General features: G+C 39.0%; 1 protein-coding gene across 1 annotated transcript in view; it reads right to left on the bottom strand.

Annotated features, from left to right (window-relative positions):
- Positions 1–18,047, bottom strand: part of LOC114433767 (protein diaphanous homolog 3-like) — a 114,939-nt gene that overhangs the window by 43,457 nt on the left and 53,435 nt on the right. Inside the window, exons 23-25 of the mRNA XM_028402434.1 lie at positions 13,640–13,764; positions 10,526–10,690; positions 5,413–5,548 (exon numbers count right to left, since the gene is read on the bottom strand). Of these exons, the coding sequence (XP_028258235.1) occupies positions 5,413–5,548; positions 10,526–10,690; positions 13,640–13,764 (426 nt within the window). The remainder of the gene's footprint in view (positions 1–5,412; positions 5,549–10,525; positions 10,691–13,639; positions 13,765–18,047) is intronic.

Genomic DNA, 18,047 nt, shown 5'->3' with positions numbered 1-18,047 from the left:
GACAACAACTGATAAAGTTGCTCTAAATACAATATGAATGCACAACTGATAAAACTGCTGCACGAAATAAAATATAATTCAGTTGTGAGACAAATGTCAACCAAAATATTTTAACACAAACATGATGATGGTTATTATAGATTAATATTAATCAAGTTTCTGTCCAAGTCCTTTACTTGTCTGTGAGTAATATGCAGTGCTGGGGAGTCACAGAATGCATGTAACAACACCACCCATTTAGAATACTTTATAGGTAATTGTGTGTAATTTTGAAAGTCAAATGACAAAATGGAACTGAGAAAGGAAAATTAAATCATTCGATTTTACTTTTAGATGTTGCAGTGATTCTCATTTAAGAAGTGATATACGCATAACCTTCAAATATTATTATTGTGACTACAATGTCAGTCACTTATTAACCTTTGAAATGTGTTGCATCTAAAATCTACAAGCTGCACAAGCTTTTCTGTCTTTCAGTCTATCTCTTTCATGTGACATAAAATATGACCACTACAGTCACAATGTATCATGGGGCCAGCAGAATTAATTTTTTATCTTCTTTCATGCATACAGTAAACCTACAAAAACTGTCAATCAGCTCGACAACACATGGTCCCTTTACATCAACCCTTTCTGCACTGAACAACTATATTTAGGGCAGAGGGTTCCCATTGTGGTGGGCTCAGTTCCAAAGCCTTACACCAAGTTGCGAATACAAACACACACATGCACAAAATGGATACATAGTGGCCCATTTCCTTGTCTGCCAGCTTCTACAGTATTTGAACATTTGTCGTGCTTTTCATCTGCAGCAGTTGCACTCCTCCTCCGGGTGATAGTTCTTCATCATTACGCAGACCAGAGAGGCATCTGAAATGTCTGAGCAAAACCAACGCTCCTCAATGTCCAAATTTGTCTCCACTACTGTGGCAATTCATCACAGCTAGCAAGGTAAGCACTCCCAACAACACACAATGACACACAAATACAGAAAGCATGCAGAAAACAAGCAAAAAGTAGCAGCTCAATCTATTGCAACCTGCACTGTGCGCCTTCATGTGTAGCACTCTGTTTGACTCCAACCCACAAGAACATGAAGCGTTTCGTGTGCCTCGGGAGGCAAGAAAAAAAAAGGAACCCACTCAGATCTTCTGCCTCAGGAATATATGGGAGCAAAAACAGTCCAATTTTACACATCAATCAGAAGCAAGTCAGACAGGCCAAGACAGAAAACTGCTTTATACAATGAAGACAAGCGGTGCTTTCAGACATCCCAACACTGGAAATCATAACACATATTTATACACTCACACCCACATCACCCACCTTACAAATGTAGAGAGGGAAATCACAGTCATGTCTCATGGATAGTAATGGAGGAGGAACACATGGCAATGGAATATTAGTCAAGCTAGCAGGTGTGAAATGGGTTTGAAACAGTCATTCAGCATGTGAAAGGTGGTGCTGAGGGGGATGTGGATCGAGAACAAAGACTGCTGAGAGGGCTGGGACAGTTAAGAGTGGCATCGCAGCACTAGCAGTGTAGCTACTGATTGGTGCTTTGATGTGCACAATTTGCCTGCTTTTTTTCCTATTCGGTTGCCTTCACTATTAGAGCTCTCATGACAGGTGTGCTATGTGCAGAAAGACTTTTGCTTTAAGTTTCACAAGGCACACACGAAAGCCACTCTAAGCCTCAATGACGTCTATTTAAAGACGAGTGTCTACCACTTCCCATATTTTTAGAGTGGAAAAAAACAAGATCTGGCAAATGAGCTTTAATAAGATGTGTTAAAATGAACTGTTCTCTTCACTTTGAGGGAAAGAAATGGGTGGACAAATGTAGATGTACAAGAGCACAGGTAAGATCAACAAGAAAATAAAAGCATCAGCTCTAACCTAAAACAAAAGAACAAACTCTGGAAGTAGAATCAAGCTGAACCTCCACCTCTGAGGGAAAAAATATATAGTTATCCTCCTGTCTGAAGTGAAACTTCAATCACCGTCTATTTAATCAGAGCCTGTTCATACTGGCATTTTCCATTGTCTGGACAAGCAGCCTGTCTATGTGTCGATGCCTCCGCTCTATTCAGACCTGGACTAATGTCTCACGCCGCTTCACTCAACAGGATGTGGCACTTATCATCAGGACAATGACCCAGTTGTAGCAGTGTGTAGCCGAGGTGGGCCAGAGCAAGGAAAGAAATAGGGTCAATTGGGTTGGGATGGAAAAGCTAAGGAGAGAAAATGACATGCCTGAATACAATGAATGCAGGCCCACCACTGTGTTTCCTTGGACACTTACAAGACAAATGGTGCAATAAGGCTAGTCAACCTCCATTCTCTCTATTGAAAACCCTCTGTTGCACTTTGTAGATAGTTCAAGAAGCAAGTAAGCAAGCCATTCACAAGATGACAAACAGTGATGTGCAAAGAAAAGCTATACATCACGATGTGATACTAAATATTATTGGTTACTGCTGATCACTTTCTCAAAAGTGGTAGCTTAAGTCATTAAATAAAGTAATAAAAAAGACTGACTGACCTGACTCACCCATAAATTGAAGGGGAAACTCACATTGTAACACGCAGGGTATAATGTTGGTTAAACTACAGTTAAGAGGCCAGACCATTAGAGCAGAATATAAGTATATCAAACTGTGGACCACTATAACACTAATGTGTGGTACACAGAAATATCTTATGAGAATTTACAGATTTTCATTCGTGGTCCCAGTCCTCGAAGACATTTGTCTTCCTCACACTTTTTTTATGCCACTCCTATGCTTTAAGCGTCTTTGCATGCAGGGTTGCATCTCTAGCTGTTCTTTTATTTGACGTCTTAATAGTTCATCGCTTGTAGCCATGTAGAGAATGTTAAATAAAGCTCTGATGTGTAATTTGTCGCTCCACAAACATTCCTGCTCTCGGCCTACCCTGGGAGTTAATGCAACAGATTTGTCATACATAAGCTAGGCACAGCTAGAGGAGGAGCGAAAAAACACCTATTCAATCTGAATTTCAATCTCCATAGGGCTCTCTATGTAAATGCATGCAAGCTAATGTTCCTGCTCTCTCAAACTGCCAGAACACACTGGTGACTGGCTGCATATTGGAGTGTAGCTAGCCCCGTTTCAGGAAACTGGTATAACTGCCACAAGTTGGCAATGTTAAAACCAAATGCAAATGTTAGAAGCAGATAAAGCACCTAAAATCCATTTTGATCATTTCCTCCAGGAAACCCTCTCTTTTCCTTTTCTGTCTCTCATTGCTGTGCCCTTCAGCATAATGTAGCTACACAGTCTCTCTGGGGCTTTTTAGGGAATTGATGGATAATCAGATGATTACACAGAAAATCTCCATTGAGGACAATCCTCCCTGACAAACAAAGAGAAAGCTCTTTAGTTAATAAATAGGCTGAGAGACAGACAGTGTGAGAGGGAGAGTGAGAGAGTGAGAGAGTAAATCCTGTCCTGGGTAGGCAGCACAATGCCAAATCTCTGTCACATATTTATTTCATCTGTACAATCTGTGCGTATGTATACATGTATATGTGCCTGTGCGTGTGAGTACACTGCCAGAAACATCTCTTCTTAGACATGTCACTGAGTTTCCCTTCAGCTTTATCTTAATTTGAGCGTATCTAAATAAATTTCAAGCTCTAGGCATATTAGTATAAGCCTTTCTGACAAAATTTGGCTGAAGTTTATTTTCATGATTTTCTTATTTCTGAACTACTTTTCTGAAATACAAAAAGTTTGCTATGAAACACAACTTGACACACAAACATGGTAAGGATTCCTGTGCTGTCAATCTGAGTGATTTACAAACTAAATGGGCAAGAGTTATCAAAATTCACATAAGGACACAGTCTTCAGTGCCAGAAACAATATTGAAGCCCCTTTTAATGCTTTACAACCCTGTAACTAAATGGATTTTACTATCTTCTCTGACATTAATAAACAAAAAAAAAAATCACTGTAATGCCAAAATAAAAATAAACTAATTTAAAATATGTACAAAATTAGGAAGTTGTTGATTAAATAAATACCCAAACCCCTTAATAAATGTTGAAAGCCAAGTAAATTATGTGTTATGTAGTCATTGAAGATTTATCTGGATTCTGCTGCATTTATTTAACTTTACACTAGTGTCTGGTACATTGTCATTCATGAGAAGTGTTTGGTTTGAAACAACAATGTTGTTTAGTAAGATTATAAAAGAGCATAATGTAAGTCTCATCAGCATCAGACTATGTTGAATCGCTCTGTCTTTCTAACACATCTAAACCAGCCATTCATACATAACATACAACATAAACACAATCTAGACCTATGGACGATGGTTGCTGATATGTTCAAAAGCCAAAACATACGATAGAGAGTGAAATACAGCACACACAGCTATGCAAACAAGTAATGCACGACCTATCCAAAAGACCACAGCTCATTAAGTGCATCTGGACAAAATCATTTTTGTTTGGATGAGCCAAGCACTTAAAGCAATCTGTGGAAAACGATGACTACTGAAGGACGTCCAGAACAGAATGAAGGGAAAAGGGAATATTATGTATTATGTTTTAGCCCAGATAAACCTTGGACCGGTTAGATAGTGGACCCACAACAGTACTTTGGCCTGGATGGAGCAGAGTTCTGTTCTTTCACTCTCATATGTCTACAGGATGTTAGTGTGGCTTCCATAGTCATGTTAGCTATAGATGCTGGTGCAGGGTTGGGTGTGCCAAGCTCAACTGCTCTGCCAGTTCTGGCTCTGGCATTGAAAATGGGTCTGGAGGCTTCACTGTTGAACAAGTTTCTGGCACTAGCAGTGCTCCAAAGTCAAAGGAAAAAAACAACAACTGGCAGTTCAGATTCAGATTCTTTGGCATGTGGGTAGATCTTCTTAAGAGCTACTATAGGCCCCAATCTGTGTGGTAAATAAGAGCTTACCTTGAATAAGAGCTACTGGACTATGTATATATACATTATACAGTATATGTAGGTGTCTTGGAAACTTGCCACTTCTTGTTATTGCGATGACAAGGAAACCAGCAGAAAAACACTACATTGAATCATCAATCAATCAATAACCATAAGGTTAATTGCTGAAAGACAATAAAAAGGCATTGTATATAAATAATTTCATCATGATAAATTACTTCCATCAAGCAGAATTAGAACAAATGCTTTCTCTTTAGGTGTAGGTTTAAGCTTTTTGAGAGTTATACAAATTATAGTGAGAAAATAAGTATGTTCTATAATCTATGCTAAAATGGGATTTGGTTGTTGGTTTGACAAATGAGAGTCATTGTCTTTGAATGATCTCTTACAGCATTTGATTCAGCACAGAATCCTCTGTAAAAGGCTTATCTTTGCAAGAGTTGACAGAAAAGGCAAATTGAACATTCTCTACCTGCATTGACTTCCAGCAACCTCCTCTTCTTCTGCTGTCTCTCCTGCTTTTCACGCTCGGCCTTTTCCTTAGCTGCCCGCGCTCTCCTCTGTTTCTCCTCTGACTCCCTTCGCCTGAAGTTCTCTTTCAGTGCTTGCTGCGTAGATGGTGGAGGGGGAAAAAAAGAAACAAGTGAGAAAAAGACAGAGAAAAGGAGAAAACATGACGGATTGCTAAATGGGGTTAATTACAGTAGTGTTGAGCCTGTCAAAGTCAGCAGCAGCTGTCAAACCCCACAGACATCTTTATCAGGCACTAATGAAGCACTATTGATGAAACATCTAAGGTGCACTGCCACTCTGGTACTGCTAGACAAAAAATAACTTCAAGCATTCGAGATCCATATGACTGATGGAACTATGATCTCTAGACTTGAATAGAGCTTAGTGTTTTTTTTATGTTTACTCCTGGCTTTTCATAGACAAAACATTTATTCCTATTTTAGGAGATTTTTAATGTTCTGTTTCAATATTATGTTTGTTGTCTGAGCCCATAAACATCATTGGCAGCATCACTTTACTAAAGAGTGGAAAATATTCTAAAGCGATACCAACACAAACCAAAGTGGCCACATCACTACTTCTAGTCTTTCTATGAAAAACAATTATATTGTACATATGGTATCAATTGTAACATCAACTACCGTGGATACAGGCTCTATAATCCCTGTCGTTATATTCCTGCAATGGTGTCGACAGCTGAATAATGCCAGGCTGCGTTATGATTTAATAGAGTGCTAACATGATTGCCATTCTGATCAATATCCAGTCACTTAATGCAAGGGAGTCTGAGCTTTCATCAAACACCCAACTCCTCCCCCTCAACTCCCCTCCTCTTGCATCATTCACACAGCTCTGCTTCACTGGCAGGTCCGTGAAAGAATCACAATATACACCGACATGAAAAGATGTGCACAAAAGCACACACAAGAATTGGGTTTATGGAGTAATACAGAAGCACACTAAAGAGGGGCATGGAGGCTCACTGACAACCTCTTATTATGTCTTGCATACAAGTGACCATTGTTGGAAATGATACAGTCGATTCTTTACCTAAAAGCCACTTAAAATACAGAGAAATGTCAACTTGAATAAACACTCTGTAATTTACTAATAGTTGGGGTGAAGCAGTATACAGCAGATTCTGTTCTGTACATCCTGTACACATCTGCATGTTGTATTGTTAAAGTCAGTGTTTGTTAATGAAACGACCACAACAACATTGTGGGGGTAACACTTCAATTGACAGTAATTACAAAGCGAATGCGTTTTTCACCCAACTATATTACAATGTTAACGAATCTATAGACCCTGCTACTCCAGGTGCATTCGTTTTGCTATAGTCAGCCTTGAGATGTCTTCTACCAGGAAAAATGAAATAGTTTTTGAAGAGCACATATCTGTGCACACAAGGTCTCCAAAACTCTCCAGAGCTCAATACTGTATATGGCAAATACATGAAGCAATTTCTAAAACTTGCTTCTAAGCATTCTTAGAAGTGCAGTAGCTGCAATAATTTCCAAATGAAAGAACTCAAAAATTAGACCTGACTAATTTGAGTAACCACTCAAGGAGCACACCAAGTCGCTTGATCAGGGTGGTGACCAAGAACTCAATGGTCACTCTTATTGCTATAAGATCACTATCTCCATGGTACCCCATCAATTGGACCTTTAAGACAGAGTGGTTGGAAGACGAGAATGAATGGAAGAAAGGAGCAAAAAGCAGACAAAGCCTTGCAGAATAAATCACTGACAATGACTTATCCAGACAAGGTAGCGTTGTGGCATGTCTGTCTTTGGCACAGCCAAAAACCAGACTAAGATACTACTGATCCAATTTGACAGGGCTTGAGAGGATCTGGAAATAAGAATAGGATAAACTGCCCTAATCCAGGTATACAAAGCTCAGGTTTCACTCAAAGTTGTAACTGTTGCCAAAAGGTGATTTTAAACAGTACAAAAAGGTGAGAATATATTTGGAAATTTGAGATTTAAAAGAAAAGAAAAAGAAAAGTAATACAGCCTTTTCACTATGTTCCATTGCTTTTACAGAACCTTACAACAAAAGATTAGAGGTCTGAAAAACTGCCTGGAACATTTATTTCAAAATCACTGAATAAAAGATGTAGCTACTAACAAAGTAAGTACCACTTAGCAGATATATAGAAATGCAGGACAAAAGAACACTGAAGAAAATGAGAAGGGGCAATGAAATACAAATGACTAAGGCCAGAGCAATTTTTAAACTTTTTTTTGAACATTGACTTTAATAGAATGACTGCTGGTTGCCCAGAACAACCACTATTTCAGAGATGGCTATGTTCTCACTTGGCATCCAATCTGGCATCTTAGGACTAGAGAGGATAGATGAAGGAAAATTTTCAAGTTACATTATGTGCTCCCTGGTCATACGTGGACTAACTATAATTGATGCCTTCTGTGAACTGGCATTTTTTCCAATAATGAATCACTACTTGGTTGGTCGGTTTAAAAGAGATTAATCTCCTGCTGACTTCTTAAATCAGAGAAGCAATTATCAACAGAGGAATAAAAACATAACAGTCAGTAGGGATGTTAGCAGAGAAGAATGCAAAAAGTAAAAAAGGTGACGAAAGTGATGAGCCCTGCAATTGTTGTCTTTTTTGACCAAACATTCATCTTTGCTGTAATATTGAGATGAAGGATGGAGAGTAGCAAAGAGAGAGAGAGAGAGAGAGAGGGAGAGAACAAGCTCTCTGAGGAAATTGCCCTCCGCTCTCCTTCATCACTGCAGGTCTGCTTCGCCTTCCTCCTATCCTGGATGTCCGCCATTAGACACGCTCAATTGGATTCCTGTCAGATGTGCGGCCTCGCCCTGGGTCTCCTTCCTACGGGTGACTGAACATGCTCTTGTGTGCGTGAGTGTGTGCATATACGTATTTGTGTGTGGGAAAAAAAATGAAAATTTCCATTTCAAAAGTACCATTTCCTAAAAAAAAAAAAATACAAATGTTGCCAAGACAGAATGACATGCATAGACAAAAAACATGCGCACACATACACACAGTGTGTGAGCAACATATACAGTGGAAGGTTCAGTTTGCCTCAGGCAGTGGTTTAGAGTCAAGCACACACCTATTAGCATGGGCCTTGGCACGGCAGGGTAAATGCTGACACAGATTTGACCGAAAGGTTACAATGCCGAGATTTACTGTATGCCTACGTTCATTGACCTGGCCTTGGCTTTTCCCAAGATATGTCTGTATGATGTGACCATTTGAGCGAAATGCTGAGAGTGTAAGCTGCTTACGCCTTGACCTATCACAGGGGAATAAACAGCTACCTTGGGAGTTTTGGCCATATAATGCTAATCTTTATAACACTTGGCTTTTTCACCTTTCACAAACAGAGTCATTAACCATTATGTTTGGCCAAAACATAAAAACTACCACAAACCAGGGACATAGGGCTAAAATGAAAACATTTAATCTAGAATAGATTCATGTCCAGTAAATGTTAAACAATCTTCAATAACTTGGAAATGAGTAATCTTTTCTAAAAAAAAAAAAAAAAAAAAAAAAAAAAAGAAAGAGAGAGAGAAACTGTATCGAGGCAATTCCACAGACTTACTTGAGTTTCAGAAGATAAGAAACTAACCAGAGACATCATAATTATAATGCATCACGTTATCATTGGTAATTTCCACAGCTAAAACACTTATACACTGTACCTCTGTTACACCAACCACACGTAATATGTGAAATTCTTCTCTTATGATGGTGTTTGGTATTGATCTACAGGTACTAATGATTCTAGACGGACATGGCACAAAAACTAGGTTTCTCCACGCAAAGTTAATGCCCATAGATCTAAAGAAATAACAGTCCTTTTCCTTTGTTCAACATAGTCTTCACTCTTTGTCTTCTTAGAGTCTATTTCTTAACTCTAGATTTTCAGTCTTCTACCTTAGTCTTAGTCCACCTCTTCTCCTTAAAGTAATTTATCTTCTCTTCTCCTGTTTTATAGTTGTTTAATTTAGTTTTTTTTTATCTTAAATTTTAGGTCTAAATTTATAATTAAAACTTCGTCATTAACCCCGAGCAAGGATCCAGCAGGAGGGCAGCTGTCTCACCAACTCAGAGCACCAAACGCCAATCTAAGCGCACCAATCTAAGATAACAACTCTCTACTGAACCACTGATCCATTGCCAACAAGGGACCCACTTGAAGAAAAAAAGCATTGGAAAAACTAAACCATAATATTAAAGACACATGAAATCTATTTGTGTATGTGGCGTAGATGTTAAGTTGGGGGCAGGGCAAGAACTTTAGTAGGCTAATTAGCTGCTATTATCTGCCGAACCAACTAGCCGGTGGCAGTAATCCTGCAGATTAAACACAGTGGGTCTCTGCAGCTCAGGAGCTCAAAGTAGCATCAACTGATAAGGCCACAGAGCTCAGCAGTGACATAAATGTCTGTTGTGGTCTGCATTATACTGAAGGCTATGAAGTGACAGTAATAAAAAGAAGTAGAGATTCTGTCTTGGTACAGTTGGTGGATAAAAGCAAAAACTGAATCTGTTTCCAATATTCATGGAAAAAATAACCCCTTAAGGTAGCAAACATATTACTTGTCACAAGGTGTGTGTGTGTGTTTGATATTCAGCAATCTTTTTGCTATCAAATAGCCAAACACCAGTCGGGAGCAAACTTTCACCCTGCTGGACACCGTCTGAATCCAACTTTTGAGTTATGAAATGGTTTATTTTTTGAAACAAGACTACATACACAATAATAAACCTAAACCAACAAATAACTGCCATTTTTTATATAGCATTATGAAACTACAGTCCATTTGAATGAATAGTTCAGGGTCTCTTCAATTTATTTTTTTGCTGAACATACAAGAAACAAGATTAAGGTTTCTCCATTCATTGTATATTAAAATGGAAATAAATGACCTCCTGTAATGTAAATGTTCTGTCAGTGAATTAATCAATGCATAAATTGTTTAAATTTAACACACCACGTAGTCAGAAAACAAATATGTTCCGTGCTTTTCTAAAGGGTCAGTCTACAGTTCAGTATACTTACAGTGAACATGGAACGGAAGTTGCTGAGATCAGTGAACAGCTCCTCCACAGAGGTCTTCTTTGGATCAACAGAAAAGTACTCCAGTACATTGTGATACAGAGTCTCCATGTTGCTGTGCATGATTACCAGCTTGCCATATTGCTCCCGTGCAACTTTGCTGAAGCTGTGAAGGCTGTGGTCAAGGTCAACAATATATCCATCACACATTAAGTATTTATTAAATGTATTAAACTTGACAGCAAAAACCAGCGCATTTGCTGTTGTTGCTGTTGGAAGGATCTAAAGTTGGAAATCAGCCAGAGGTGCTGTAAATTACTATGTTGGCATTAGGAGTGCTAAAACTCTGTCAGGTTACTATAACAATGTGTTCAAACACTGCAGCCTACAGTGTGTGACCCATGTCTAGCTGCTGGAAAAGTCTATTAGTGTCTGACATGCATAATATTGACTGCAAACATACCCACATGCAAGAAAAAGGGAACATATCCTACTCTGAAAACAAGAAAACAAAGCCTTCTTAGTTTTTAGTTTGCAAAATTTGCATTTTACTTTACCTGCCAATGTCGTTTTTGACAGGTTTTAATGAGCCCATTGGATAAAAAACGTATTTTCAAATGTTTTCATGCACTAAATCCAGCCGCAAGTGTTATCTTTCTTCTACTTAGTTTTTAGGCCACAAAATCATCCTTACCATTCTAACCACACAAAATCATCCGTATTATTTTGGATCAAGACCGATGTCAAAAGCTAAGCATCAAGGAAACAACACAGAGATCCAGCAAGATTGCATATACAGTCACCTGCACCAACACTGACTTTAAAGAGCACTAAAGGTCCTCCTGGTTGGAAAAACACATCACACCAATCACCATGTCATATGAGAGCTGTCGGCAACAGTGATAAAAGAAGCATGAATTAAAACTAAAATATTGAATGCCATGTATATATATATGTTGGTCCTATTTTTTTCCTCATTTTCATCTGATGACTTATTTCAATAAAACTGAAAGCTTTTGCTGTATAAGAAAATAAAATCCGAGTCAGAATCCGTTTGAACTGATCTCCCTTTCTTAATGTCTGGGTAATTTTCTGTGAAGAAAATGACACATCTCTAACAATCAGTCCTGCTAATGGCTGTGACGCTGTTGTCTCATCGTAGATGAGAAGCAACAGAGTCTGCACGTGTGGTGCATCACACAAGCGTGTGGGCAGCCTCTCTGGCTCCTATTGTGTCCCTTCATTACAGCTTAATTGATGGACCTATTTGAGATTTGGCCTCAGTTGGATCTGGCTGGGAATGGGACAACCTATTCACAGCTGGGTAAATGCTGTTCAATAGTCACTCCTCCCAGATTGACTTGTCAGAAATATCTTTCCAAGCCAGAAGCTGTGGGAAAAGAAGTGTGAGGAAACTCTGAATGAATGACAGAAGCCACGAAAAGAGAAAATATCTGAGCTGTGGTTAATGAGTATCATGGGGTGTGAATCATCTCTCCTCAGTTTGTTCCCCATTTCCTGATGTCTACCCTATACAAGAAAGCAGTGGTCCACTCCAACTCATCCTCAAGAATTTTTCTTCCCATGTGATTTCTCAATAATATTCTACCCCCTCTACAATCATATGTTTTTCCTCCCTTTCCTATTTTGTTTATTCTCCTTATGTTTCTAATTTGAACCTTTACAAGCTTAGCTAAGATTCAGAAGTGTAACACAGTAACAGTACACTCAAGTGGAACATGAAAATTGAATTTTCAGTGTCACCACAGTGACACCCCCCATCTTCTCATGATTTGATGGTGACTGATCCAAATAACCAGTGTCACCAACAAACTTCCTCAAGTGCAGGCATACCTCCCACGTGAAGATTTTTAACTTAATTGTATCATTTTTCAAGAGGTTTCATCAGGATAAGCGGTGAAACCTCTTTGAGTATTTGATTATGTCTCTAAAAAAAGCCTCCAGAAAAAGGAGATGGAGATAAAAACAGAAGACGTAGGATCAAATGCTAAAAATATGAAGATGCTGTTGAGCAGTTTTGTAATGAATTTAAAACATGGATAAAATGTGGTTTTGCCAAGTTAAAGCTTGTTTCCGCTTTTTACCTATGGACAGTTCTGATTTGATGGAATTTTTAATTAGTGCTACGACATTTTGTGCAAAGCAGTCAAAGTCAGAGCTGTCAAATCCATTCTCAGTCAAGCTCTCTGTGTTGCACTCAAGTTCTCTGATAACTACTCCAGTACAAGCCATCAGTGCCCTAGCCCCTAGGCTATTGATCAAAAGTACATGAAGGAGGCTGGGTAGAGGGTGTATTATTGAACACGAACTTACACACCTGGCCTGAGACATACCTGTCAACCCAATACTCTCAAACTACCTCGGAAGACACTGAATTATTTACACTGCTGTCAAACAAATACAGACAGCTGTCCTAGACATATCCCAAATGAACAGTGTAAACATTGTGTATTTGTGTAAAATTTGTTTTGTTATTAAATTACAATTTAATACAAAATGATTAAAGTGCCCATGTTCTGTTTTAAAGACTACTGAGCAATGACTGAGGGTGACAGAGAGTCACAGAGATCCTAATTCTCCCTCTTTAATGTTTCCCTTCATTTTGAAGCTGTTCTCGGATGGAAGCACCCTTCAAAAAAGAGCTGAGAGCAGTGCTGGTACAAGTACTTGATCATTGCAGGGGATGCCACATTGACAGTGAAACGCAAATGAACGGTGACCAAAATTTGGAGGCCTGTATCATTGTTAATCTTTTCTTCTGAAATTTGCAAACAGAATTTGCAAAGTATTTTTTGAATGATCCTCAATGTGGACATGTAAATATAATGCTTAAAACTGTTCAAATTGGAGAGAGTTCAAAGATCTACACAAAGAAATCCTGAAAACAATCAGAGGTCAGGGTTCAGCTGAGTTTGTTGAGCCATGAAAACCTGTTCTGTGCAAGCCTCTGCAGCAACACAGTGATAAATGTAACTATACAAATTCTAATTTAGTTTACCAGTAACAGTAACTTTTGTTTTGTTTATTCTATCACAATAACCTCCACTGACTGCATAATTCCCCCGGTGAGCGTTTGCATACACATGTAAAGGATATAGCCATTTTTGTAAAAAACATGTCATTGGGGTCATCAGGGGAGGAGAAAGTCTCCAGGTCTCTCTCCAGCTGCAGCAGCTGCCTCTCCATCTGCCTGAGGCTCTTTTCCAGATTCTCTGCAGACACTGACAAAAGCACACACACAAACACACATACATTCAGATATACATTCACGCAAGCATACAGGAACACACCCGCATGTCAAGGAGTGAAGAAAGAAACAAAGAAAGGACAACATAGTTAGAGATACAATCAAATGCATTATTATTTTCAAGCTCTGAAAGAATCAGAGAGAAAACAACATACAGAAAAAAATAACAGGCAAAATGAAAGAAGCCAGCTCAACTGCAAAGCACGCTTATTATGGGTTCACACTGCCAGTAACACCATGGGAATAAACAATGACTGGGGAAAATATCAAGTAACAGTACACTCAATACATAGCTTTTTATTATTCTTTTTTGTCTCATGTTCCTGTGTGCTGTAAACAATTCAATTGATGCAAAAATACAATGCCCCTACTGCCATGTGCTGTAGTCAAGGCAAATAATTGCTTGTATGTTTACACTACTTCACAGAGACATAAACAGCGTAGCAGACATAAAAAATATTTTATCCTTGACTGTGTTCTAATCAACAGGTGCTCAGATCATGCAGGTGGGAGCGCACGGGAATGTATGAGCCTAACTTCCTGTTAACTTGGTCATGGCTGACACTTTAAGCTAGTCTCTGAATATAACATATGGCTTAAATTACCCCGATTAGACCCTTCTTGACAAAAAGGCATAAGCTGCTTAATTTTAAGTAGTTTTAAATTTCCCTTCATCCTAATACGGAAAGAAAAAATGTAGCTAAGCTTCTCAGTGAATTTACAAAAAAAAACATTTACTGATGGGAACATACTGTCTTGAACAACCACACACCCTTGTTAACTTAGAAAGTGTGGCTTCAAATGTTCCAAAAAATCTGCAGCAGGAGTTGTACAGTCTCTTTAAATTTTAAGTGTGTGCAGAGCCTTTTTCACTTTCCATTGTGTTGTCACTCTTGATTGAGAAAAAAGACAGAGTACACAGCAGTAACAAGCCTTAGAAAAAACACACACCCTAAAACAGTCTCTAACACTACACACACTGCATCTGTACTTGTCAAATGATTATCACATCAGTTCTGTCAATTCATATTATTCTTTGTTCTTCTAAAGCTATTTGTGTATCAGAATTGTTTTCTCCACCCTCATTTCCAGACACTGACACTAACAGTCAAGGGCAATAAAAACGTCATTGTACACCATTCCTTTAAAAACCTTCAGTACAATGTGGCCAATGACATCCCAATCAGACCAGTGTTCACAGAACACTGGCTGTTACACATTTTTTTTTTTTTTAAGAAATAACAATGCCAATCTGGGCAGTAAGACATCTGTTCAAATTTCCATTCTTAGATTCGCATGTTATCGCAACTACACATATAATACATAAAAACTATGCGATTAAAAATTTATTTTATGATGACATTGAGATGGCCATTTTACTGCCCATCACCTCAGCTCCACTCATGCTCCGGATTTGAACTTTGGACTGTGAAGTTGTCAACATGGTGACAGTCGGAGTGTCCCGGTCCTTCCACAGGGACTCAAAACAGGGCTTGCGATACCAAAGGGTGACATCATGAAAGCTTCATCCATAGGTTTTTTACCGTCAATGGTCACAAGTGACAAGTCTGAGAGACTTTACATGGATAGTAAGCATACTGGTAGCTTATTTGAATTGAAATTGATGTGATAAGATGATGAAACATGCTCATGTGTGAACCATGCATCGATATTAGCCCAATGGAGTTGACTACTAGTAAGTATAGTTTTATATACTGTTCAAATCAGTACAAAAACAGTCCTTTTAGTATTACAGATCATTTTGGTTTGGACTTTTTTCTATGCATACACAACAAATCACATTACCTACAGTCTCTAAACTATTCTGCCTCTGAGCTGTTTACAGAAATTCTTTGGATCCTAACAATGTTCTTAAAATAATATTTATTCTTTGACCATATAATAATTTCCACAGCTAATAAATAATAAATAAAATAGTCCAAATGTTTAGGAAACATCGGAATCTCACTCTTCACCTGCTGTCCTATATTTCTTTTCTTTTTCCCTGAAAGCTTTCTGCATTACCAGGCAACTGAAAACCAGCTGAATAAGGTGTGGGCAGGATGCAGAAGTGCAGGGAGGCCTGACAGGCAGTCTGTTAATAGAAATGATTAAAGCCTAATGATGCACTGACTGAGTAAAGAGCAAAGGAAAGTAAGACAGAAAGCAAAACTGAAACGGATCTCCTCTTAGCTTCACATTCCAATATGCAGGCTTTTGTGATCATGCTCCCTCACATGGAAGGGCATATGGACAAGAGTTGACATGACGGTTTAAAGACAGAGGCATATGCCACTGGAAAAAAACACACAAAAAAAAAATCATACTTCCGAAAATGCAGAGGCTCTGTATGAACACATGCCATACACAACTCAAGATTTATGCAGTAATAGCTCAGCGGCACAGTGGCACGCAGAGTGTGAGAAAAAACATTAAAGGATGTTCCATGCCTTCAGTGTTTCCTCTGGCCTGCTCTTTCTGTGTTACAGCAAGAGACTTTTACGAGTACTGGGGCCTAAATGCCTCTGTGGTCCAGAGAGGATGCAAACAGATATAGGATGTTCTAGAAGAATAATAATTGGAATATTTGTAGAGGTCAAATCCCCCATTGACATCCTTTTATTACTCTGCCAACCCACTGTGCTATAAATGAGAGTAAATGGAGCACACAACCTGCTTACTCACAAACATCCCTACTACACACAGAGCCCCACAACAGATCATAGTTGGATGTATGGAAATTAAGAGACAGAAATAATGTAGATCGGCCTTCTGAGGTCAAAGCCTGTCAGACAAGTGTGACTAGACTGATGGCAATAGAGGCTGTGAATGGGAGTTATGTAGAAAATCTTGGTGCACGCTCTCGACATGCTGATCACCTACAGAACTGCATTCAAAAAGAGCATGACAGTTCAGTGAATTGCAGTGTAGAAAGCTCATTCTTTATACCTTCAACTCATCACACAGAGAGTGCAGCCAAACAACAAAACAAAGCTTGAACTGCATATTAGAGAGCCACCTCAACCCTCACATTACTCCCTAATGACTCCTCAGGGCCACAAGCCTTAAAAAGAAACTGAACTCAGACAGCTTTTCAATCTTTACTGCATAATAACTTTAATGCAGACATGTCTGTTTAGTATTACAATTACCAAGTGGGCTGTGTTTTTGCAGTCGACAGGTGGCATTTGAAGTTACAAGCTGAAACAGCCTGTTTGAGAACATTAATACATGCATGTATTTGTTAGCTTCCAACATCAAACTCAGCACCAAGTCCCACTCAACAAACCGCCCTAATTGCCAAAGTCACGTTCTATTACGTCTGTGTGTTTGTGACAAGAGACCAAGGAAATAAAAATGGGAACAAAAACAGACAGAGAGCACAAATGACCAGAGTGTGGGACAGAGAGGAGAGACAGAAAGACAGAAAGAAAAAAATCTGACAGACAGATAAATAGATGTACGGCAAATGACATGGAGAAGCAGCAGAGAAAGACTGCTTCTCTGTGTCAGGAGAAATAATGACTGTAGAGCTGAAAAGCAGAGAGTGGCAAAAATGAGGAGACAGACACAAAGGAACCTAAACTAATCTACCATTTTGCCTTCATGAGAAACAGGACTGGCAGTAGAGGAAACGAAGGTTGTATTACGCACAGTCAAAAGACAACTGCTTTTACAACAGAAGCACAAATCATTACTGCTACCTCTGCCCAACCTTGTCTTCATGCTCAAGTAAGCTCTTTGGTTAGTGTCTATGAATGTAATGCAGCCTTTTAGTGTTTCTACAGGCCTCTCAAATGGCTGTCAGACCTGATGAAATAGGAAGCCATTCGACAGCATGGTTTACAAAGAAATAGGATTTGTGTGCCTAAATACACGATATACACAGATAAGACCCTTAGTGTATGTATCATATAGGTATAAAAAGACAAATAAAAGTGGAGACATGAAGAGGATACATCTATGTGGATGCAAATCCACAAAGTGGGTGCTTTCCATCAAACTCCTCCTTGTACTTCTGAGTCTTGTCAAAGCTCATACACTTACCACTAGAGCTCGACCAATACCGATGGAACACCATCGAGGCCTAGCTGAGAGCTAGCATGCTAAGGCACAGTGAGCTGCTGACCAGGGCTAGCAGAAGCTGACTGGGAGACAGCTGCTGCGCAGCCTTCACTAGCTAGTGTTCCCCTACCCAGTAAATGGAAGTCGAGCAGCGTGTCTGGGCCGGGATGGTGTTTCATCACCGGGGGTGAC

This window comes from Parambassis ranga, chromosome 3 (genome assembly GCF_900634625.1).
Source record: "Parambassis ranga chromosome 3, fParRan2.1, whole genome shotgun sequence".
Classification (NCBI taxonomy): Eukaryota; Metazoa; Chordata; class Actinopteri; family Ambassidae; genus Parambassis; species Parambassis ranga.
Note: the sequence above shows the minus strand (reverse complement) of the source record. Positions and strands in the feature narration are given on the sequence as shown.